Source organism: Tubulanus polymorphus, chromosome 1 (assembly GCF_964204645.1).
Source record: "Tubulanus polymorphus chromosome 1, tnTubPoly1.2, whole genome shotgun sequence".
Classification (NCBI taxonomy): Eukaryota; Metazoa; Nemertea; class Palaeonemertea; order Tubulaniformes; family Tubulanidae; genus Tubulanus; species Tubulanus polymorphus.
The window spans coordinates 27,893,733-27,915,533 of record NC_134025.1 but is presented as its reverse complement, the minus strand read 5'-3'; the positions used below and the strand labels follow the sequence as shown (position 1 = coordinate 27,915,533).

The 21,801-nt window shown below is 36.2% G+C and overlaps 5 protein-coding genes across 10 annotated transcripts; 3 read left to right on the top strand and 2 right to left on the bottom strand.

The window, feature by feature from the left end:
• The first annotated feature begins 38 nt into the window (after nt 1-38).
• On the top strand, nt 39-4,789 carry LOC141915121 (uncharacterized). Of its 3 annotated transcripts, none has more exons than XM_074806533.1 (12): nt 39-177; nt 584-694; nt 771-845; nt 942-1,099; nt 1,177-1,229; nt 1,368-1,441; nt 1,539-1,653; nt 1,816-2,121; nt 2,200-2,405; nt 2,781-3,037; nt 3,127-3,323; nt 3,564-4,789. In XM_074806533.1, the coding sequence occupies exons 2-12, from the start codon at nt 599-601 to the stop codon at nt 3,725-3,727; spliced, it is 1,701 nt and encodes a 566-aa protein (XP_074662634.1). In that variant the 5' UTR covers nt 39-177; nt 584-598; the 3' UTR covers nt 3,728-4,789. The 3 variants fall into 3 exon arrangements, with proteins under 3 accessions (XP_074662634.1, XP_074662633.1, XP_074662635.1); XM_074806532.1 differs by having other exon boundaries at nt 1,311-1,441; XM_074806534.1 differs by lacking the exons at nt 39-177; nt 584-694 and having other exon boundaries at nt 976-1,099; nt 1,311-1,441.
• Nucleotides 4,790-5,238: 449 nt separating this feature from the next.
• On the bottom strand, nt 5,239-7,902 carry LOC141911173 (uncharacterized). Of its 3 annotated transcripts, none has more exons than XM_074802153.1 (11): nt 7,853-7,902; nt 7,102-7,317; nt 6,885-7,018; nt 6,644-6,809; nt 6,507-6,566; nt 6,374-6,417; nt 6,197-6,280; nt 6,046-6,106; nt 5,909-5,951; nt 5,699-5,817; nt 5,239-5,617 (listed from the first exon to the last, which is right to left on the bottom strand). In XM_074802153.1, the coding sequence occupies exons 1-11, from the start codon at nt 7,895-7,897 to the stop codon at nt 5,261-5,263; spliced, it is 1,329 nt and encodes a 442-aa protein (XP_074658254.1). In that variant the 5' UTR covers nt 7,898-7,902; the 3' UTR covers nt 5,239-5,260. The 3 variants fall into 3 exon arrangements, with proteins under 3 accessions (XP_074658254.1, XP_074658269.1, XP_074658262.1); XM_074802168.1 differs by having other exon boundaries at nt 7,737-7,866; XM_074802161.1 differs by lacking the exon at nt 7,853-7,902 and adding an exon at nt 7,534-7,707.
• A 332-nt stretch (nt 7,903-8,234) lies between these two features.
• LOC141915122 (uncharacterized) lies at nt 8,235-14,927 on the top strand. Its single transcript, XM_074806537.1, has 15 exons — nt 8,235-8,369; nt 8,492-8,586; nt 9,600-9,756; nt 10,270-11,079; nt 11,164-11,260; nt 11,756-11,883; nt 11,970-12,066; nt 12,156-12,262; nt 12,340-12,509; nt 12,905-13,528; nt 13,609-13,667; nt 13,742-13,902; nt 13,984-14,138; nt 14,249-14,473; nt 14,563-14,927. Exons 2-15 carry the CDS (start codon nt 8,503-8,505, stop codon nt 14,731-14,733), a joined length of 3,045 nt encoding a protein of 1,014 aa, XP_074662638.1. The 5' UTR covers nt 8,235-8,369; nt 8,492-8,502; the 3' UTR covers nt 14,734-14,927.
• A 364-nt stretch (nt 14,928-15,291) lies between these two features.
• Nucleotides 15,292-17,534, bottom strand: LOC141911566 (growth arrest-specific protein 2-like). Its single transcript, XM_074802556.1, has 6 exons — nt 17,302-17,534; nt 17,088-17,209; nt 16,854-16,998; nt 16,577-16,785; nt 16,401-16,502; nt 15,292-16,320 (listed from the first exon to the last, which is right to left on the bottom strand). Exons 1-6 carry the CDS (start codon nt 17,525-17,527, stop codon nt 16,165-16,167), a joined length of 960 nt encoding a protein of 319 aa, XP_074658657.1. The 5' UTR covers nt 17,528-17,534; the 3' UTR covers nt 15,292-16,164.
• Nucleotides 17,535-18,210: 676 nt separating this feature from the next.
• LOC141912688 (uncharacterized) lies at nt 18,211-21,175 on the top strand. Of its 2 annotated transcripts, none has more exons than XM_074804021.1 (10): nt 18,211-18,246; nt 18,525-18,705; nt 18,781-18,851; nt 18,934-19,183; nt 19,267-19,372; nt 19,446-19,648; nt 19,758-19,860; nt 20,020-20,416; nt 20,498-20,746; nt 20,831-21,175. In XM_074804021.1, exons 2-10 carry the CDS (start codon nt 18,620-18,622, stop codon nt 20,944-20,946), a joined length of 1,581 nt encoding a protein of 526 aa, XP_074660122.1. In that variant the 5' UTR covers nt 18,211-18,246; nt 18,525-18,619; the 3' UTR covers nt 20,947-21,175. The 2 variants fall into 2 exon arrangements, with proteins under 2 accessions (XP_074660122.1, XP_074660131.1); XM_074804030.1 differs by lacking the exon at nt 18,211-18,246 and adding an exon at nt 18,247-18,284.
• The last annotated feature ends 626 nt before the right edge of the window (nt 21,176-21,801 follow it).

The window sequence follows — 21,801 nt, the reverse complement described above, 5'->3', positions numbered from 1 at the left end:
CCGTAAAATGGCGCCTCCTCGCGGCAGCTACTCTAACGAGACGGCGTAATGGCGTCTTAGGTTTTGTCTTCGATTTAGAAAAATTTCACGAAGAAATTCCAAATATTCTGTATCTGAATTCTTTCAGCTGCAAAATTTGCGAGTGATTGAATTGATCGTTAATTTGTCTATCTGAAGGTAGATACGATTTATTGTTAGTTCTCGGCTTATGTGCAAAATAACTCGTTTTAGATTGTGAACTACGATCATCAGATCGGGAATAGGGTACGGATAGGGGGCGCTACCAGTTATTTCTGCCGCTTTGTGGGGCTCTTTCTTATTCCTATTGTATGTTGTTAGCCCTATGTTTGGGGGAAGAAGTCAATTCCAGTAAAAAACACCTCCCACCCTCCTGTTTTAGTGGTTTTCAACCGGCGGTAGGAAAAGCAATTGAAAACTACCTACACTACACCAAGTCACATTTCTATACACCAATACCATGTTTAAGCTACTACAAGAAGTGTAGGAACCTTGAGAGGAGATAATTTGAAAGTGTAGTAATAGCTATAGGCCGAACATAAGTTAATTTTCAATACCGTTTCAGCCCTATAAATTGAAAATGTCTGGGGTACAACTGAAGCCGCTTGATGGTGTTGATCAACCAATTAATGTTTCTCTCGGTAAAACGACTATCGGGAGAGGACCCTATCTTAGAGTGAGTATTTGTTGTATCTCTGATTCACTTGAAATAGTTTAATGACAACAAGTCAAGGATACAATGATATTTACAGGTTCCTGATAAGAAAGTGTCACGACAACATGCTTGTCTTGAAGTGGAGGAAGGTGGAAAATTGAAATTAACACCGGTAAGTGCCTGTGATCATCTTGGTTGCGTTTGATATAAAAAATTCTATAAATTTGTATATTTGTATAAATTTGTTTCTATTTGCTCAATTTTTCAGATTCATACGAACCCTTGTTATTTCCGTAAATTAGGAAACACCAGTGACCAAGTAACATTGCCAATCAATGTACCTATCGATTTATGCGACGGAGATGTTTTTGGATTATTACCGGATCAATATTTCTTCAAAGTAGTTTATACGAACACAGAGAAGAAGTATGTCCTGTCATCACTAGCTTGCGTGAATATTATAGTGTTGAAGGGAGTATTGAAAGTTTTGTTTTTGTTTATAGGGAAGTGGATGGTACACAAGAGAATGGCCACATGAAAGATAAAAAAACGAAAGGTAATCTGCAAGTTTCGGGTATGAATATAGATAGCGTGTGTATTTTTTTTTAAATTAAATTATGCTGTATAAATTTACCAGATGCTGAGGAGACTGCTAGTAATTCTGATAAAAGTGATGTCACTCTTCCCAATTTAGACGTCAAGCAAGCTGCGAAACAACCGGATAAATCGAATAAAGATAAAGATGATGGCATTGAAGAAACAAATGAAGTCAGTATTTGGCATAGACGTGAATTATCAAAAACTTAAGCTACGCTGTTAAGATTGATGATCTAACCACTTATTCATGATATGTAATCATTCATAGGCTGCTAAAAATACTGAAAAAGAAGTTGCCCTTCCTTTGGATAAGAAACGTAAGCTCCCTGATTGGATGGGAGGTTCTGGTCCAGCGAAAAAAGGCAAGACAGATGCTAAAAAAGGTGGGTTAACTCGAAGAAATGTAAACTGAATTTCTAATTCACTTTATTTAATTGGGAATATCGAACTAAATCATGAATTATAAGAAAGAGGCATTGGATCAATTTCTAAACCTCTGCTGTTTGGACGTGTTGATAATGTACCGTGAGTCGATGAAATTTCAGATAAAAAGAAAGAAGAAAGCGAAGAGGAGGAAGAAGGTGATGATGATATTGAAGATGAAGAGGAGGAGGTGATACCACAAAAGAAAGTTCGTAAAGCGCCCACTTCTCGTACGAAGGACCACGATGTCAGCGATGACGATGATAGCGCGACAAAAACTAAAGGCAAAGGACGAGGTCGTCCAAAAGCTGGCGCTGTGAAAGGTCGAAAAAGAAAAGATGAAAGCGACAATGAAGAGGAGAGTGATGATGATAGTCCACCTCGACGTTTACCAGGGCGAAAAGCGTCTCAAAATAAACCGAAATATGGTACGTACGAAAATATCCGTCTTGACTTAAGAATTAATTAATTAAGTGTATTAATGATTGAATTGAATTGTGATTTAGGAGATGATTACGTAAGCGATGAAGAACAAAAAATGAGTGAATCAGACGAAGATTACGAAGCTCCGTCGAATAAAAAGGGAGATGACGACGACGACAGTGATTTTGTGATGGATGAAGATTCAGCCAGTGACTGGGAAAAACCGACGACCAAGAAAGGCGGCAAAAAGGGAGGCAAAACACCGACTAAAGATACAAGTAGACGAAGGGTAATGTCATCATTCAGTACTTCAGTGTTTTTGACATATTCAATTCCAGAGTACTTAAGACCCGCTTCATTTGGATTGTGCAATCAAATGGTGTCTGTATTAGATTTTAAACACATAAATCCTTGTTTTGAAAGATGACAAAAAGTTCAAAATTCGCCAAAGTAATTGAACACATGAACAAAGGGGTAGCTACAATGAACAGTTCAGGGGTTAGACTAATCCTGATAAAGCAGGGTCTGCTGTAATTCAAAAATCGCATGGAATGTTAAAGAAACAATGTCAAGACTGTGCTGGTAAAGATAAGGGGACAATTTAGCACTTGGTATCAGGTTTTCTTCATACCGATAGATTGATTGATCGGGTATTTTCCAACAGGGAAGGCCAAAAGCGGTAGTAACGCCTAGTCGTAAACCACCGGGTCGAGCAGTGAAGGGTAAAAAACGATACAGCGATAGTGAATTAGACGACGAAGATTTCGATGATTATATTCCACGACCGAGTAAACGTCGCGCTGCTGCGAAAGCTGCTGAAGTCGCCGCGAAAAAACAACAGCAAGATTCCGATTCAGCGTCCGAAAATGAGGACGACGACGGCCCGAGAAAATCCTGTCAATACGGTAAAAAATGTTTTAGGTAAGTTTAGTCTAATATCAACATTTTCTCATGCTATGGCTTTTTTTCCCCTATCCCGAGGTATTTACTGATGGGTGTTACAATTGCAGAAAAAATCCTGCCCATTTTAAAGAGTTCGGTCATCCCGGTGATTCTGACTACGAAGAAAATGCTGAAGAAGATGACGATGAGGGTGAAAGCGAAGAGGAAACTCCCGTAAAGAAAGGAGGAAAAAATCAGAAAAAGCATTTAGACGAAATGAAACCATCTCGACCTAAACGATCAGCAGCCCCGACTAAAATGAAAGGTATGTTCCATGCAAATATTTAGTTTAATCATGGATAAGTTACATTTCATACATAGGTCATGGTTAGTAATTTGACAACTTGGTTTCGTCAACTGTATTTTGGATTTGGAAGAATTCTTCGAAGAATGTTTGGATTATCTTTCTTTGTATCAGTTAGAACTATGAATTTTTGGTTAAGCCTATACTCGTCAAATCTGTGGGTTATAGTATTTCTGATAACGGTTACCTCATATTTTCTAGGAACCTCTGATAACGAAGACGAGGAAGAAGATGAAGAAATGGAAGAAAAGGATGCGAAATTAAACGATAGTTCATCAAAAACTGATAGTAAAGACGCTACTGCTGCTGCTGCTGGTGACGAATCAAATATTGACGAGGATAAAAAAACTCCCGTAGAAACATAATGGATCATCATTCTTACATCGGAATTCATCATTCATTCTTCATCGACGAGTCATTGTGTGTTCAAAACTATTTAACAAATTCATTCACGAAAATACTGGATATTTATTCAAGAAAGAGACTTTATGTTTATTTCCATGTACTACAAGTACAGCTCATCATCACTGTGTAAATAAAATATTGTGTTTTAGTGTTGACCAATAACAGGTAAAAACAGTGCATGTTTGTTAAATAAAAACCCTTGATTATTGTACAATTGATTATTTGAATGAAACCCGACTGCACTTCTATCTCGTTATATCAGTACATACGGATAGTAATGATGATTATGTTTGCGTAGTTGAGGTTGAACCTCAAGACTGATCACTGTTGTCTCCTGCCTTCTTGGTATGATGTGTTGAATAAGGCAGCTAAGTTGATAGCTTGTTTCGACAGCTACAATACTTAGCGTGGTACTGGGCGTTCTGTATATAAATGTTTTGCTTTGAACTATTTACAGGTTTATTACGAGGCCAGTTTCCTATAATGCAGACCTGTCGGTTATATTGTTTGAAAGGATAGATTCCTGTGCATCTTATTCTTTGCTTCATTGTATCACACACGATTTTTGTGTTAAACAGCATTTATTCAATTTAACATATGAATTTTTTAATCAGTGAATTAACGTAAATTGTTACAAAATTAAAAGCCAAATGCTCTTTTAGATTATTTAGGATATGAATCTAGAGTGATGCGAGATGTTTTTTTTTCTTCTAAATTTTGATGAAGTTTTGTTTTTTAGTTACAATTTTTTTGATTCCTTGTAAAAATTTTCTATACGAGGAGAGGATGGGGATATTCTCATTGAGCAGTCGTCGTCTGCAGAACTAATTGTACTTTGATTGTGTAAACATTCATCTTTGACTAACATCATTCAGTCAATATGAGCTCACTGGTAATTGACTATTTTAGGGATAGACAGATGTACTGCAGTCATTCTGTAGTGTGTACAGTGTATAGTATGAATGTAGGTAATTTTTACGCATGTTTCCTTTATATGTATGTATGTAACAAACCATGTTTATTGTGGTCAACAATAAAGTATTGTATTTAATAAATGTATTGCGTTTGATATCTTTTCCTCGGGCCTTCTTTCTCAAAGATAATAATTTTAACTTCTACAGCGCAAGTATTCTTGATAAGGTCAACTGCACTCTTCTAGAAAATGTTAGTCGTAGGATGCACTAAACTTGTGTGTTTTTACTTCATTGACAGACATTGATGCAGCTCCAGCTAAGGTCAGTCCCTTCCTAAGTCTGAGGACGACATATGACAATGCCCTTCTTCATAGATGGTATAAATGACGCTACAATTACAGACTGGACACTATACGAGGAGGATTGAACAATGAATCGGTATTCAAGATGGGTTCCATCATTACGTCCCAAAATTTGTTCATTGAATATTCAGACTGGCTGCCGAAAATTTCCTCAATTATTTAGAACTAACTATCAGACTTAAATATGAATTATTTTATTCGAACAATTAGATTGACATTATGACTTCTTTCCTTTTTTATTTGAACCACCTTTTGTTTTCTGAGACTTCTTTTTATTTCTGAACTGCTTCATTTTCTTCGCTTTGTCGTCTTTTTTCTTCTTATTGATAACTTTAGGTTTATGGAAACTGCCACGCGCTGCATTACTTGGTCTACTAAATTGTTTTTTCGGTTTCTCTGTTTTTGACCTAACAGCACTTGATCCACGTTTTCCTTTGACCTTATTCATGGGTACTCTAGATTTTTTATCAGTCTTTACTATTTTTTGTTTTTTAACCGATGCCATGACTCTCAATTTACGCCCTTTTAACTCGCCACCATTCAGTTTCATTGCTAATGCAACACAGCTGACATCCTATAAAACAATAAATAACAGACCAGTCACTCGAAAAATATCACCGAGAAGTTCCTAAGACTCGAACTGGTATAAAATTACCTCAAATGTCACGAAACCAAATCCTTTTCCTAAATTTGATGTTTTATCACGTACAAGACGAACATTCGTAATTGTACCGCAATCTTCAAAGAAATTCCAGACCTCGTCATTTGTTGCAGCTGAAAAGGTAAAGATCCAATAATAAATTGATTGCATCAAGCAAAAGAAATACATAAGCTTACAACACAAAGATTTGATACATTTACTCACTTAATGGTAAATTTCCTACAAATACACTGTGTTTGTGGTCTAACTGAAATTTGAAACAAACAGCCAAATCATTGGTTCAAAATGTCGAGCCAACAAATTTACATGTACGCAGATAGAAACTGTTAATATGCACTTACAGCTTTGGCCTTGGTAACAAGATCTACCCGTATGTGATGATCATCAACCAACAACCCATTACTAGAAGAAGACATATTCATGTAACAGAATTCGCTACTGAAAACTTCATGATATCTGAGGATATGGTATGATTAAGATCTGAAGTGTTACCTTTTCAGCGATTCTTGTGCAGACTCTTCAGTCTTGAATTTTACAAATGCATTAAGTGACGTACATTCCTTCTTGAAATTCTTCCTAAAATGTGATCAGTTACAGATAAGACAATACAAATTTCTTAACCACAAATGGCATATTTAGATATTAACTTATTATCGCTTATTCACTTACGTAATTGCGGCAGCTTTCTTTGGAAGCTTTACTTCTGATGGAACCTAACAAATATTAGGTGATAAATAATGGAATAATCCATGATCTCTGACATAGAACAACAACTTATAACTGTCATATCGTACAGACTTACCACAGATCTGATCCTTAAACTATCGATAGCTCCATATTCCATAAATATCTTTTTAATATCCTAAAAATAGAAAACAATGTTGACTAAAAATATAACATGAAAGGCCAGACTTTAGATTTTGGAACACAGCGACGTACCTTTTTATCATAGTTTATGGGTAGGTTACCCACGAATATAGTGCATGGATCAACTTTCTGAACAGTTTTGTCTTTATTTTTCAACCTTCGGCGAGCAGCTTCTGAGCCAATTTCATCTTCATAATGCCGCATCCTCTTTGACATCCCATCCTCATCTTCTAAACCACTAAAATAAATAATGTACGTCAGGCAGGAGAAGTTTAGGAAAATGCTATCATGCCAGCCTGCCCAGGATTCTTACGTCGATTCAAAACGTCTTTTTTTCTTTTTCTGATTTTGCTGCAAACTGATGTGCTGATATCCTGTAGGTGGACAGAATCCTTCTTCCGCTGCGACCTCTTCTATCTTATTCTCTTTTTTCTTCTTTTTCTCTTTCTACAATACAAGTTTATAACGGTGCTAACAACATCAATAGGGGCAGTGAATGAATAGCAACTCAAATCACTTTCATTTCTCACTTTCATTTCAGCAGCCTTTGATACCGAAATTTCATATTGTTTCTGTTCAGCCTTTTGTTTGACTAAGTTCTCATCGCTGAATAAAGACTGCAGTTCTGTGTTTGACTCAATCTTCATCTTCCCTGGCGATTTATCGCTTTTCTTCTTCTTGTTCTTTTTTGACACAAGTCCAGCTACACCACCATGGCTGTAATCTTTCATTATTGTTCTTCCAACCTAAACATAACAAAATGAATTTAGTTATATATGATTCTACGACTATATTGAACATAGGGGCTCGTATCAGAGTTGTAGGTAATGTAAAAACGATAATCTGTTAATCCAATGTATATAGTATATTATATACATTGGATTAACAGATTATCGTTTTTACATTACCTACAACTCTGATACGAGCCCCTATGATATTGAACAGAAAGATTTAATTTATACTTGACACTGAACAGTAGTTCTGGAAAAAAACATTCGAATATAAGATAGTCTGAATAACAGACGTTGTTACGGTTCCCTCTTCGCTGTTGTTTGTGGAACGACGGCTAGGTACTAGAGTGCACTCGGTGCAATAAATTGTATTTAAATTTGAGTTCGATGATGATACGGTCAGTCTTATTGTATCGGGAATCATTTTCACTCACTTGGATTGGATAAAGGGCTAACTTTAAATTAATTGTTATCAACAATGTGAGAATTTCACGCGATCAGACACTCTTTAATTAGTAATAATTGAAATTAATCTTCATGAGACACCCACACATGTAAACAGCTCCACATTTATTGATTCGCGTTTCTCGGACATGGGACTGTGCCGTAACCCTAGTAGATTGCCAGAGTCGACTTATGTTAGTGTATGAAAATTCCGTTAACGTTGAGCTTAGTGGCAGCACCTCACGCTACAGCGCTACAGCGGACAGTCTGTTAATTGCCAAGGCCACAGTGTAGTAAGACAGTTTTAAAATTTCATATAGTTTTTGTATTCTAAAATATCAAATAATTCAAAAACCCACCCTGGGCAGCCACACAAAACGAATTACAGACACCAGACACCAAATAATTATGCATCAAAGTTGCCGGTGGGCGGACACGATTGGACTCGAACCTGATAAGTGAACTGAAGTTGAGAACTAAAGGTGATTCTGAACCATTCGATACAGACAACACTGATGAAATTATGCCGTAATTAGTGCGATCGCGGTAGCTTCGAACGTCAAATCAACAAAAATTCAACCGATCCCAATATTAGACAGACTAAACTTTATTTAATTAGCGATGTAAGTTATTGAAATTTCTCAGTAAGAGTTCGAACGAGCTCTCGCTCCTCAACAAAGTTACCAGCCTTTGCCCTTTGTCCATAATTGTCTTGGAATTGGATGGATGGATGTATTTATTTCAGGTTGAAGAAAGATGGACGTCTACTACAGTAACAGCAGTGCTGATACAGAAAATCCACTATGTTTGGTTGTTCGGACAGATTCTCATACCCCGAAGGTATAACAAACTGAACAGCAAGGAGGAATTTTTTAAGTTTTCAAATTAGTAAATATCTGGAACAGCTTAAATACGCAAAATCTTATTATTGTGTATGTATGAAGCTGCTCCATCTATCCTCTATGGTCATCCTATCCTCCTTATGACGTATGTGGTTTGTGAAAATATCCGATCGTGAAACTAACCACAGGAGTTACTAGGCCACCCGGAATGCTCTCAAATCAGGTTGAAATAGACCTAGTCTGAGTCGCGCCTGGGCAAAATTCTGGAACGCCAAACAATATGAATGAAGTATAATCACTAGAACGTATAATTAAAAACACAAGATTGATAGCCGGGAAATCCCCCTGAAACGAATATTGGTTACCTAGCATTAGCAAAAGACTCGTGAAAGAACGAGGCAACATAGGCCACACCGGCCTCCGTTAGGCCAAATAAAAAAATTAGTTGTTTATCGTCCTTTTTTTCAAAAAGCTTGGGTCGGCCGGGAGGTATTCATTTTTATTTTTTTATTTTAGATCGAGTGTTGTAAATGATATACGATTGATAAAATAAAGCATGTTTTCCATCGACTGGAAGTGTGGCGCCACAAGCGATACAAATACAATTCAATTCATAGAACTTTATTAACTTAGATTTTAAAATCGATCGAAATATGCTCCACAACCGGAAATCCACGCTGTGTACGCTCCATAACCGAATATTGACTTCAATTTGTTATTCAGCGAAGGCACTTCGTCGATCGATAAATCGTTTTGTTTGCTGCTATACTGTCCTACAATCGACATGAAATGGTAGCTATGGCAAATATTTTCGATTGGAACCAAAATAGAACACAATAAAAAAAAAAAAATTGGGTCGGGTATTTTTCGTAGGGTCGGGCGGGGACGATAAACAACTAATTTTTTTTATTTGGCCTTATTGGTTGCAATTACGATACAATACTCTCGGGTATTAATTAGTCAGCACTGAAAGGGTAAGCTAGGCCTCTAATATTATGTTCTTCTTTTTAGGTGAGATCGTGGGATTACAGTACTCACACTGATCAATGTTCTGCATTGGATCTAAGCGTTAAAGCTAAGAGAATTTCGATCGATGATGAAAATTATTCCAATTCTGAGATTTCTCCAAGAAAGTGCCTATTATCAGATTTCCTCGACGTTCACCAAGGTAGGGTATAACTTCAAAATATTTGAAGTGATAAATTTGCCTTTGGTTCTGAAAACTGAAAACCTGTATTTAAACAAAACCTATAACCATTTTCCATGCCAAGTTCATCATGAATATGACCATAGAGCTTTGATTTGAGGTCTAGTGACATAAAGATTTCCACAAATGTTTATTGAATCAAATGATTTGAATCTAAAAAGACTCATCATTGTGTGGACTTCAAAGGTTGTATCTATATTACTGAATATTTCTATCAAAATTGTGGGTTCATCATTATGTAAACTTCATTCCAGAATTAAAAAGTTTTTATGAATAATGATAATAATGATTTATTGCCATAAATCAGTATATAAAATATTCTCTTGGGCTTACAAATTAAGAAGTATGTGAAGCTAAATTCAGAAAATGATATCAAACAACAGATGAGGCAGAAAAGAATAGGACCCGGGACCTTATGACTGAGGTATTGTAAAAAGATGGAATAGAATGTAAATTATGACATGTTTGTTTCAGATACTGATACAGTAGACGATGAATCGATTCATGAATCATCATTTATCAGCTCGGTTTCGACGAGTAGACGAAATAACCGAAGTTGGGCGTCTCCTCCGAGCACGGGGCCGGTTTTAAATCGGAGCTGCGGTTTATATTTTCCTAGACCCGACTCCACGATTCATCCCCAGCCTCGACCGGCGCATTCTTCTACATTCCACACGTCGCATCGCTCGATATCGCGATCGACTTCCCTAGATCAGAGTTATCTATCTCAGTACGATGCGTCGATCTATCCCGATCCTATACATTCATCGACTATGAGGAATTCGACGCTGAATCAGTACGATAGCGATATGTGTAATTCGAGTTATTTCCGTCGACCGAATCCGGTGCACGGCGCGAACACGCCGTATACGAGTAAGTCTCCTTCGAATCGGAACAATACGCAATCGGAATCGATGCGTGAACCGGAATCTATCGTCGATTCGAACGAAACAAACAGAAGCGAAGAGAAATTCCCGATCGAGACATCGTTACCGTTACCGAAAAAATCGCGGCGTTCAGAAAATCTGTTCGTTTCACCGAAAATAACGCGAAGTCGCAGTAAAAAGATTTTAGAAGATTCTCAAAGTACGTCGGTCGATACGTCCAGCGACGGCGCTCAGAAAGATCATGTTTGCGATGATAGTACCGCGTTAGAGAATTCGATGAGAACGAGGCCTACTCGTAGTCGAGATAAAAAGATCGAATACCGAATCCCGGACTCGTCGTCGGAGCGTAAAAAAACTCAACGGAAGAAGAGAGAGACTTCGAAGAATGCGATGAAAGGTAATAAGAAGTCAAATTTTATCGAATATTGAAAGAATCTGTATGAAGTGATACTAAAGCAATGATTAATTTATCTATTTACAGAAACGATGAAGGAGCGCACGCTGAAAGATTGGTATATTCGTCCTATTCCTAACATGAAAGCGATTATGGTTGAAGGTATTTTGCTGCAAACAAATAGGTATTAAACAGTGTACCCGTATACATTTTTCGTATTTTAGAGAATTAAGGATTTCAAATCCCTGCAGGGAAATCAGGGAATTCTGAGATTGAAGATTCTTGGTCTTGAACCTTAAATCTTAGTCAAGATGTCCGACTAGCAGCTGAAATCAGCATTATTTGCACATTTTTTAAATTTTCTAGGGATATAGTGAAGATGCTTTGATTAATTAAATTTTCATGTTTCATACATAGTCAAGTATGATTGTCATAAGGACAATATAGTCGATATGACACAAGATGGCCACCCTGTGAGCTTTTTTGATGTGAATTCTAAAAGGCTTGTAGCTTCTTAAAATTCAAGCCTGATTTTGACTGTCAGATCAGGGAATTCGAGGTTTGGATCAGGGAAATGTCAGGGAATTTCGGATAAAAACATCTGCAGGAACCCTGTTATTGTATAGTGCGTGTATTTGGAGATACACGTAACTGATATTTCATGTTCTATATTTTGAAGCCAGGTGAACAGCTACTGGAAGAGTACGAATATAGTAACACGTATTGATAGTAATACGGTTAAAACAAGCAATGGATCTTTGTATAAACTTCATGGAAAAATATCCAGAACTCTATCAATCAAAAATGGTTAGTTTCCTTAAACATAAATAAGTATAGAAATTGATTCTTAGATTTCTATTATTGATTGTTCAAAAACTTACAATCCTTTGTAGGTTTTTCTTCGGAAACGGTCAATTCATTCAAAAATGGTTTTCCAAGTAATTGGAAGAATTTGTTAGCAAAACACTTTGAATCTGAAGAAAGTAAAAAGTAAGCAAAGCATGGTTCGCACGTTGTTTTCATTATTTTATATTCATTTTGCGCTTGTAGCGTGATAAAGTTTGTATTTTGTATATTAGGGAAAAAAAGAAAAGCAACGTTTCTTCAGTTCCGCAGAAAAAAAAGTCAGCACTTCAGTCTCAAAAGAAAGCACTAGATGAGAGCTTTGCCCAAAGAAAAGAATCTGGTATGACTATTTAACTGTTAAATCAATTGTCAGCATTGACAGAATTCTGAAATAGTAGTTTTGAATATCTTTTGTAGGTGGATTTGAGTATAGTTTGTTGCCCAAGACAAAATCAGGTCGGGCTGTGAAACCTATATTAAACTATTGGGAAGGAGAACGTGTTTTCATCCACCCTCGCACTTTATCGGTACAAATTCTGAATAATTCTGGGATCGTCAGTTCCTCCTCTCCGTGCGATTCTCCCGAGGTGAGATATTGTAATTTTCTGTTCATTTCGTTGCATGATACCATGCATTGTATATTCATTTTATACTTCACTGCTACTATAGAGTCCCTATGACTCCTTGATTCCTTTAAAACTCCTTTAAGACGGAAGGTACTTGAAACTCTTTTTATTTGAGGAAAATGCCCAAAACTCCTTTTAAACTCCCAAGGTAGTGTATAGCAAAAAATTTGCTTACAAAACAACTGAATTAATGGTTTAGCGAGATTAACAGTAATGATTTAGGAGTCTACCATATCTCTATTGAGATTTGAAAGTGATGCAGACGCTTCCTCAAAATTTTAAATTGAGTGCTTTAGAACTAGTTACATCCTGATCTGTAGTGACCCTATACTATATTTGAATTAATTAATTTCCAGGTAACTGAAGGAAGAAGAAAGTCGAAAAAAATGCATCAAAGACCATCTTCAAATAAACAAACATCAAATAGAAATTCTGGTTCTTCAAAAAGAAATCATACCATTAGTTCAACTGGGGAAAGGTCTGCAAATAACACGTCCGAATCAGATGATGAACCACCTTCAGAACCAAAGAAGTCTCCCGTGCGAAAAACGAAAAAAAGAAAGAATATTTCGAGCAATGGAAAAAATCCTGAAAAGTTGATTGACGACAGTAGTAGATCAGAGGACAGTAATCTTATTGGGAATTCTAAAACAACTGACCTGCATAAAGACTCAACGTTGCCCGCTAGAAAAAAGATACGGTTATCAGATAAATCATTTCCGGGATGTTTAAAACATCTAGAATCTGTCGTTAGTATTTCCTCGTCAACAACAACTATTGATAAAGATTCAGAGCGCGTGTCTAGAATAGCGGCTGAAAAATCTAGCAAGAAAGATTTGTCGAATAAGCAGTGGAAGAAACCATTGGGAAATTTCAATGATAGCAATGTAGCAGATGGACAAGATGGTCACCGGAGTAAAGGCAATGAAAAGAGCAAAAACGGTAGAAAAACAGATCAATCCAAAGAACCAGTATTACTAGTAGGTATTAGTCTCACAATAGAAAATTATCAGAATTTTTAAGCAGATTATTTTTTGTACATATTAAATTATTGTTAAAGAAATCTCCTGGTGGTTCAGTTGTAACATGGAAGCAGGATGAAATCGAGCGACTTCACAAGTAAGCGATGGCAGTTCAGTGTTGTAATATCTCCCATCTTCAATTCTATTAGTCTTATTATGAGTTATTTTTAGGGCCATTACTACTGTAGCTCCGGGTCAAAGTTTTTGGGAAGACGTGGCTGAGAACGTGGCCACTAAATCTCCCGATGAATGTGTGCAATTCCATTTTAAAGACATCCCTAATATGTGTCACGCGAAGAAAAAACCACCAGTGAAAAGGGTCACTACTACGGGTAAGATCTTAATATCCCAATCCTGTGAATGTGAAATACAAAGACGAATTAATGGCATATTAATATAAAGTCAATATTTAGGCAGTGATAAATCGACCACCAAAAAGCGACTGGGTGGTCGCGGTACATTGAAGCGGAAACGACAATTACGAGAATTTCTTGAGAAAGAAGATGAAGATTATCAAGATGATTTCTTTGATTCAACGCCTCTGAAGAGTCTTCTCAATACATATAAGGTATGTAACTGTATAGTAGGATAGTGATATTTGAAACATACATAGATTTGCGTTCCAAAGTTAGCGTTGAGTTTATAAGTATTTTTATGTTTTGTTATTTTGTTGATTAGACAAGTGGTTTAGTAGATGATAACGATAGTCCTGTATTGCCGACGGTTGAGAGAACCCCATTTGTTCCTGCTCTGAAATTCATCCCGGTCTCGGAACGAAAAACACCAGCGTTTCACAGTCCTGGTTTACTGAATGTTAGCCGGGAGTGGGCTGAAGAATACGTTCACAAAGTTCTCAAGGAAAGAAAGACGAATCGACATAACAAAATATCTGATAAGAGTAAAGTAAGTACGAATTGAAAATGAATTAGGATGTCAGTACGTACTTATTCATTCGATGTACTGACTTGTAGATATGTGGTGATTGATTTCAGACACCAGCGCGTAGAAATCAGTATGCCAATGTGGTTAACTTACCGGAACCGAGTAAAGCATTGTTTACTGTAACCGAACAAGATGATGATGATGAGGATGAAGATTCTAATGAGGAGAAGGATTATTACTGGTCGGATTATGAAAATGAAGATGGGAATTTAAATCATTAGCAAATGATTAAGTTCTTCATATGTTTCAATGGTTTTTCTGAATTTGATAATTGAATAATTGGTAATTCTGATTATTGGCTTTCTTACTTAAAACAATTTTAATCGAATTGTGCCACTAGCAATTTATGTCACATCATATATCTAAAAATAACCGTAGCATGACAGGCAATATTAATTTACTGGGCTAGCTACTATAGGACCGTTTCAGTTTTATAGTGCTATCTGTATCTTGTTAATTATCTAAATTTCACTTTAATATGTATATAGATTAGCTTAAAATAAAGACAAACTATTATATATCAAATATATATCTTGTTTGTCTGATCTGTGATAATTTCACAACAGTCAAACCTGTAGGTCTCATAAATTGGTGTAATAAGACAGGCTCTTACACAAAAACATCTTGGTTTACCCCAAGTCTGATGACATCAGTATACTTCCATTTCCTCTGATGTAAACATATAGAAATGATGATAGTTTATTTATATCACAAGAGTAATGACTGTTAATTAGAAATGCTAAAATTTATTGTTTTATGCAAGTATTTTATACACGCAGATTTAACAAAGAATCACAGGCACAAATATTCGAGATCAATTCAAACATAACACAATACCTCATGATCTCTATTATCCATAAGTCTAAAATGAGCAAAAACAAATATAGGTGGGAATGCGTTGATATGTACTGAACTAAAACAATATAATAATCTTAAAAGTTGTATTACTAAAAATTTAGACCGTTGTTCAAATACAATATTGGTTTGAGCAAATCCATATAAATATTTTCAAAACAAGATATTTAAAATATATAACATTATATCTAGCTGCTCTATTTCTTGATGGGGCGAGGTTCGAAAATGGTTTATACTTAATTGATGTGAATTTATCAATATTCAAAGCCCTCCTCTGTCGTTAAAATATTCTTTACTCCACTATGGCATATAAGCCTAGAGAAATAAAATTCCTAGTGAAAGCACATTTACTTCAGCAAAGTATTGAATAGCGAGACATCCCACATTCTAAAACACACAAACTTTACGCTACATAAAAACTGATCAATCCCTGAGGTAGAAACTAATTTTCTACGGATATTAATTTTATCTAGTCTTAAACAGAGATTTAACTCGTAAGTGATATGCTGTTTGGTGGAATGCAAATAGGGATTGGGATGTGAATGTGTTAAGTACGAATGTTTACTTAAGGACCAAATTTCTGTTATTTATAGCAAAGAATGAGATAAAGTAAGCTTCGCATGCTATGATTACATTTCGCAGATTCGATGCCCATTTATAGCAGTAGAGTTTAGGCTGAACAGACAAAATATTTTCCATCCTTTCGTTATTCTGTGTACCATCAAGTTTTTATATCTTACACATTCACCTTGCGTGGTAATTTATGTGTGTACATGTATTGTCATTCATTGATCAGCTTACGAAACTTTGTATTTGCTGTTGATGTATAGGAACTTCTGATCCGGCCCAGTTTGAAATTCTTTTATCTTACATGGATCATGTCTCTGCAGGTAATGATCGAACGTATCCCAACCTCCACCAACGCGTACCATTAAATGTTTCCCTTTCAACATCTGAAAGTAACGTTACGCAGCAACTGATAAGTAACATATCTATTTATTTGCAAAATTTTAAGGGTTATAGGAAGACTTACTCTGATAAAAACGATCTTTCCGCCGATATTATATCTTCCTTCAGATAGACGATGAACAGGGAAACGTGTTTTACAACGACAAGTATTCGCTAGTCGTTTCACCTGAAATTCATCATCGATAGATTGTGTAAAAGGTCAACGCATGAAAAAAATATCTCGAGTACCCGTAAATATACCTCAACATCTAGATTAGCAGGTCTAGCCCTCTTCACAGCAGAACTAGGTGGTTTTGCACTTATTGGTCTGTTTTCTTGAATTGCTTTTTCCTCGCGTTCGATTTCGGTTTCCAATTTGATCAAATTAGGAGGCTCAATTCCAAATTTCGCGGCAAGTCTAGCTAACTCTAACAAACACAGTACAACAGTTCGTGTCTGTCGATGCATTACTGAAACAAAGACATCGTTATTTGATTTCCGAATTCCAAATGCTTAGAATCTAAAAGATCATAAATACCTAATCCATCAGATTCAAACAGGCATTCTTCTTTAATACCATATTCCCGGCACCATCGAACAAAATTTGCTGTATTATCCCGAGCAAACCATGACTCTGACTTTGCATTGCTTTTATATCGAGGCTTTTTGACTTTCGGAAGAATCTAGAAAAAGAATTACTGAACAATTTGATCGCATAGCTTTTGTAAGAGAGTTTATCTTAAAGGGTTTTGCATTGAATTGTGATAGATACCTCGGAGGTCTTATTTGATGCTTTCCATTCTAAAGCTTTATTGTGAACTAATTCCGCGAGCTGGCATACATTAACTCCATTATCTAAAACATTCATAAATGTTTCCGCGCTTATCTCCACTCCTGAAATATCAGAAAAAAAACAGTAATATCTTCATAACCGACACCAGAATATCAATTTGAAAAAACTGAATGCAATGACTTTCGAAACAAACCTAAAACTTTATTTAGCCATTCAGCAAGGTCCTCTTTGAGAGGTAGCAGTCGCACTTCTTCTTGCTGAGCTAAATAATCAAGTTCAATTGGTTCTATATCTTCTGTAGCTCCTTCAGCTACTGAATGACGGCGGTTTTCTCCATCACCATCCGGTCGATTATTCGCCATGGCTGACTTTTCAAAGGCAAATGACATTCGCCTGTAGAAGTGATAGCAACATTTCATTCTAAACCTCATTATCATGTATAAAAAAAACCACTACAACAGAATAGATTAAAAAGGATTTTCCAACAAAAAGACAGAAACAGTGTAGATCGCTACTCATCGTGTCAGATTGGACATTATAATGACAATCACTGAAAAATAGGTAATTGGTGCTAAACAGATCAATGTCAATGACAGAGAGGAAGGGAACTAAAAATAACATCAAATAAGATTTGCGAAGCATGATGAAAATAAAATTCCATAGCGCAAAGGAGCCTATAAACATTGTTACAACAAGTTACCTGACATAATTAGACATTTTTCAATAGATGATCTATAATACAAATATTAGATATTGAAATTCAACATTATTGATTGATTGACAAATCGCTATACAATAATTTGTCACCGATTAAGATTTGTGGATTTAACCACATAGATTTAACTTACAATTAATAAACTTCAGCATAACAATATGATTTCCAGCTTCGTTTGTGACTCATCAACTCAGAACACAAATGTTTTACGAATCGAATGAAAAATTAGCAATTGATGGCTCACATTTGTTTATTTATTAGAACTGTCAAAATCATAATCACTCGCCAGGAGGTGTCGCCATCTAAGGGCAAATCGTTAATCCAGTTCTAAATCCAATTTCGTATTTTGTTCTTTGCCAAATTGTGGAGCTCAAACGGAAATGAGTGGTGGTTACTAACGACCAACAACAAACTAATTTCAACGTAAATATTTACTTAATTCATGATTTTCCAGTCTTCAGGTATTTGTTCGATAATTAGATTACAATCTAGCTTCTTTAACTGTCACTTTTTTATGATTGAGTCTCTTCCTTGATCTGCCTACATTAATGTCAAAATGAGGAGAGTAAAAACCAATCAATCAATTTTCGTCGACTACTACTACTATAACTACGTCAGCTACCCTTACCCTGAAAATATAGTCAAGAATTTAAGCACACGTATATTTGATTGACCTTTCTTCCTCACTTGTTATTTTACAGTTAGTTAGTGTGTATCTAGTCTTTCTACACTACTACTATCTACTTACTGTCTAAAGCTAGGTAACGGGTGTTTGTATATCTGTACACTCAGCCCTATGAGCAAGATTCGTTTGGATACTTCATCATTTGCAACCATGGGTGGTTGTATGGCTTGGATGCGGAGAAAAAAACTACCTTCTAGGTATGCTCTTCTATCTGTCTGAACTAGGCCTACCCCATATTCACTATCAACAGGCATTCTCATGTTCTTTTCTAGAAAACTGACACTCGCTATTTTTGGCCTGGATAATGCAGGGAAAACAGTGACTGCATTAGGCTTGAAAGGAGGTAAATAATTCAATGATAAAATGATTCTTGAAATCAGTCTAACATGTGCGTAGGCCTATACGATATGAATTTTTCATTTCAGATCCGTTGGACACCTTGGCTCCAACTATTGGTTTCAACGCTATGGAATTTAAGTTTGGAAGGTTTGACATCACTATGTACGACCTCGGTGGGGGAAAGGGTATTCGTGATATTTGGAAGAATTATTTTGCCGAAGTTTATGGCATAGTTTACGTGTTGGATTCAACTGAAAGAGAGCGCTTCGCTGAAGCGAAATTTGTTCTCCTCAATCTACTGGAAAATGCCAGAATTGCTGGCAAACCACTTCTAGTGTAAGTATGATGGGAGCTATGTTTTCTTATTGATTTAGATAATCGGAAATATCAAGCAATAATTGAATTATTTTGTTCTGTAGATTGGCTAATAAACAAGATATGGAAGGAGCCATGGATGAAATTGACATCATAGAAGCTATTAGTTTAGAAGAATTAGTCAATGTTAATAAATGTCCCTGTCGAATTGTGAGTAACAATCATGGAATTCAAACGTGGATGTATTAATTTGTATGACATACTAATTCATATCTTAAAAAAGGAAACCTGCGCTGCGATCAAGGGTCAAGGGAAGAAACTAGACAAAGCGATACAATCAGGGTTTTTGTGGTTGCTGGAAACAATCGATGGAGATTTTGAGAATTTGAACTCACGAGTTGAAAAGGATATGGAAACGCAGAGAAAGGTCGAAGAAGGAGAAAGAAAATTGCGTTCAGAAAGATTTCGCAAAATCCAGGAAGAAAGGTAAGAATTGAGTTGAGAATATATCGATAATCCAGTTAAACTGATAATCAGGAGGATACGTTTTCATCGCAAACACTGCTTTACTCGCTGCGTATGATGTGTATTTCAGGGAAAGAAAAGAAGAAGAAGAACTGGCAGCTAATGGAGGAGTCGAAACAGAAATCACTGAAAATCCATTTAAACCGCTTGATGTTGAAGAATTGACTAAGAAGGTGAATGATCATTGAAATACTGTTAAGTTACTACAGGCAACCTCAGTTAATCCTTCCCTGGTTAAACTGAATAATTGCCTAATCAGTTTAAATATTTTGTTCCTGTTTTTAACTATCGTAATACTGCAGGTAATCAGTTAGATTGTGTTCTTTGTTTAGGAAGAAGAGGAGAAAAAAGCGAGAAAAGCGGCGAAATTACAACAAGCTCAACTCGAAGCTGCTGAAGATAATTCTGATACTGCTCATGATATACCGTCCTCAAACGCTGTAATGCCACCAATATCACCTAGAAAAACTAAACAATCAGACGATTCAAATAACTCGAATAACGTCGAAGATGTTGAAGAATTTGATGAGGACGTTATCAGTACTTATACAAACAAAACGATAAAACCTCCTCCAAGGACTGGATCACCGATTCCTACTTCTCCGATAAAATCGCGCAGTAGCGAATTTATAGATGAAGAATCCGATGGAGATCTGAGTTTATCCGGAGGAATTCTATCATCCAGTATTCCTCCTCCGAGACGTTTGATACCACTCGATGGAGGAACAGGTAAATGCTCGTAATGAAATATCTCGTATTCAGACTTTGACAACGTGCTTTCTCTATGAGGATTTATTTTTTTTTTTACAGAGATGGAAAACGACAAGAAAAAGCGTAAAAGGAAAAAACGAAGGATTCGACGTAACCAAACGGCACCTTTAGTTGAAGAAGAAGAGTCTGGATCAAAAGAAAATGTTTCAACCCCATCATTACAGTTAGGATGGGGCACACCAACTCCTCCATCATCATCAGCTTCCTTACATAAAAACTTTAGCATACGTAGTTTACAATTAGAACCAGTCACAGAATTGAATTCTCAAAAAGCAGAGTCACCAGAAGGTATTGTAATGATTGAATTGTTTTTGCCTTGTTTTTCCCGTCCGTCCTGATTATCTCAAAAATATTTTTCATTTTCAATTTTAGCATTTAACGCCGTAAAATGGGGTCTCGCAGAAGATTTGCCTGAGATTATTGACGAGAGGGTTTTACAATCTAATACAAGAAGTGGACCAAATTACAGTGATGATATTGTCACGTGAAACTATGATTCATCAGTCTAATTTTATAGTCAAAATTAATCAGTCAGATTCTCTATTTGTCAAAGTAGCTTTTGTCTCAATTACTGTTTCCGTCATTATCACCGTTATATTTGGAAAGTTTTAGATGTTGAGATATTCGTATCTGATGTATAAAAAAGCTGCAAATAATGCAGCAATAATTTGTTAGGATTGTTTATTGGCCAAATATTTGAACATATTTGACTTTGAGATGGAGTTTTATTAATAAAAAAATTGTTCTTCAAAAGATTGTTTTGTCGTTTCAACCGGCTTTGTTGTATGGACGTTATTGTGTTGATTACTAGGATTTGGTGTCAAGTCCCATTGACAATGTCCCGTTTGTATTGCGCAACACTCCCAGTGGCATTATATGGCATGTTTTGTAACGGTTCCACAATCAGCTGACAACGACACGATCAGACCTGAGGGAAACTCGCGCTGCACGGTTCAAATTTACCATTTTGAAATACCTAAAAACTTGGATCATAGCCACAAGTACCTGTCAGTGAGATACAAATAAGATCATCAAATTTAATTCTGTTAAAAACTAGACTTGGGGATTTCAAAGTTCGTTGACAGTTCGTCGAGTTCATTTACGGAAGCCCATTTTGAGCCTCATCAATCACAGCGCAAGTTCTATCAGGATCGAGCACCTGTTGGGCTTCCGTAATAAGCATATCCGGGGTAATCGAGAATTCAAATATATTCGTAAATCAGAATCGCCGTTTACTAGTTCTATTACGAGGCAATATCCAGAAACCACATCGTTCCCTTTTTATTGATATTTTTCCTAATCTAAAATGTAATTTTGAGGTTGAAATAGAAAGAGTGATTTGA

What these genes read in the sequence shown, in the direction of transcription:
- LOC141911173 (XM_074802153.1), bottom strand. Translation starts at nt 7,897, where the DNA reads ATGTCCGAGAAACGCGAATCAATAAATGTGGAGCTGTTTACATGT. An exon ending in CAAAGGCTGCTGAAATGAAA is followed by an intron (nt 7,019 to 7,101) that starts GTGAGAAATGAA and finishes CTTGTATTGTAG; the next exon opens with AAAGAGAAAAAGAAGAAAAA. An exon ending in TGTAGGAAATTTACCATTAA is followed by an intron (nt 5,818 to 5,908) that starts GTGAGTAAATGT and finishes TTACCTTTTCAG; the next exon opens with CTGCAACAAATGACGAGGTC.
- LOC141911566 (XM_074802556.1), bottom strand. Translation starts at nt 17,527, where the DNA reads ATGAAATGTTGCTATCACTTCTACAGGCGAATGTCATTTGCCTTTGAA. An exon ending in CTGCTAATCTAGATGTTGAG is followed by an intron (nt 16,503 to 16,576) that starts GTATATTTACGG and finishes GATGAATTTCAG; the next exon opens with GTGAAACGACTAGCGAATAC. An exon ending in GAAAGATCGTTTTTATCAGA is followed by an intron (nt 16,321 to 16,400) that starts GTAAGTCTTCCT and finishes CGTTACTTTCAG; the next exon opens with ATGTTGAAAGGGAAACATTT.
- LOC141915122 (XM_074806537.1), top strand. Translation starts at nt 8,503, where the DNA reads ATGGACGTCTACTACAGTAACAGCAGTGCTGATACAGAAAATCCACTA. An exon ending in GAATCTGAAGAAAGTAAAAA is followed by an intron (nt 12,067 to 12,155) that starts GTAAGCAAAGCA and finishes TTTGTATATTAG; the next exon opens with GGAAAAAAAGAAAAGCAACG. An exon ending in GTCTTCTCAATACATATAAG is followed by an intron (nt 14,139 to 14,248) that starts GTATGTAACTGT and finishes TTTGTTGATTAG; the next exon opens with ACAAGTGGTTTAGTAGATGA.
- LOC141915121 (XM_074806532.1), top strand. Translation starts at nt 599, where the DNA reads ATGTCTGGGGTACAACTGAAGCCGCTTGATGGTGTTGATCAACCAATT. An exon ending in GGAGAGGACCCTATCTTAGA is followed by an intron (nt 695 to 770) that starts GTGAGTATTTGT and finishes TGATATTTACAG; the next exon opens with GTTCCTGATAAGAAAGTGTC. An exon ending in GAAAATTGAAATTAACACCG is followed by an intron (nt 846 to 941) that starts GTAAGTGCCTGT and finishes TCAATTTTTCAG; the next exon opens with ATTCATACGAACCCTTGTTA.
- LOC141912688 (XM_074804021.1), top strand. Translation starts at nt 18,620, where the DNA reads ATGAGCAAGATTCGTTTGGATACTTCATCATTTGCAACCATGGGTGGT. An exon ending in GCTGGCAAACCACTTCTAGT is followed by an intron (nt 19,184 to 19,266) that starts GTAAGTATGATG and finishes TTTGTTCTGTAG; the next exon opens with ATTGGCTAATAAACAAGATA. An exon ending in ACCACTCGATGGAGGAACAG is followed by an intron (nt 20,417 to 20,497) that starts GTAAATGCTCGT and finishes TTTTTTTTACAG; the next exon opens with AGATGGAAAACGACAAGAAA.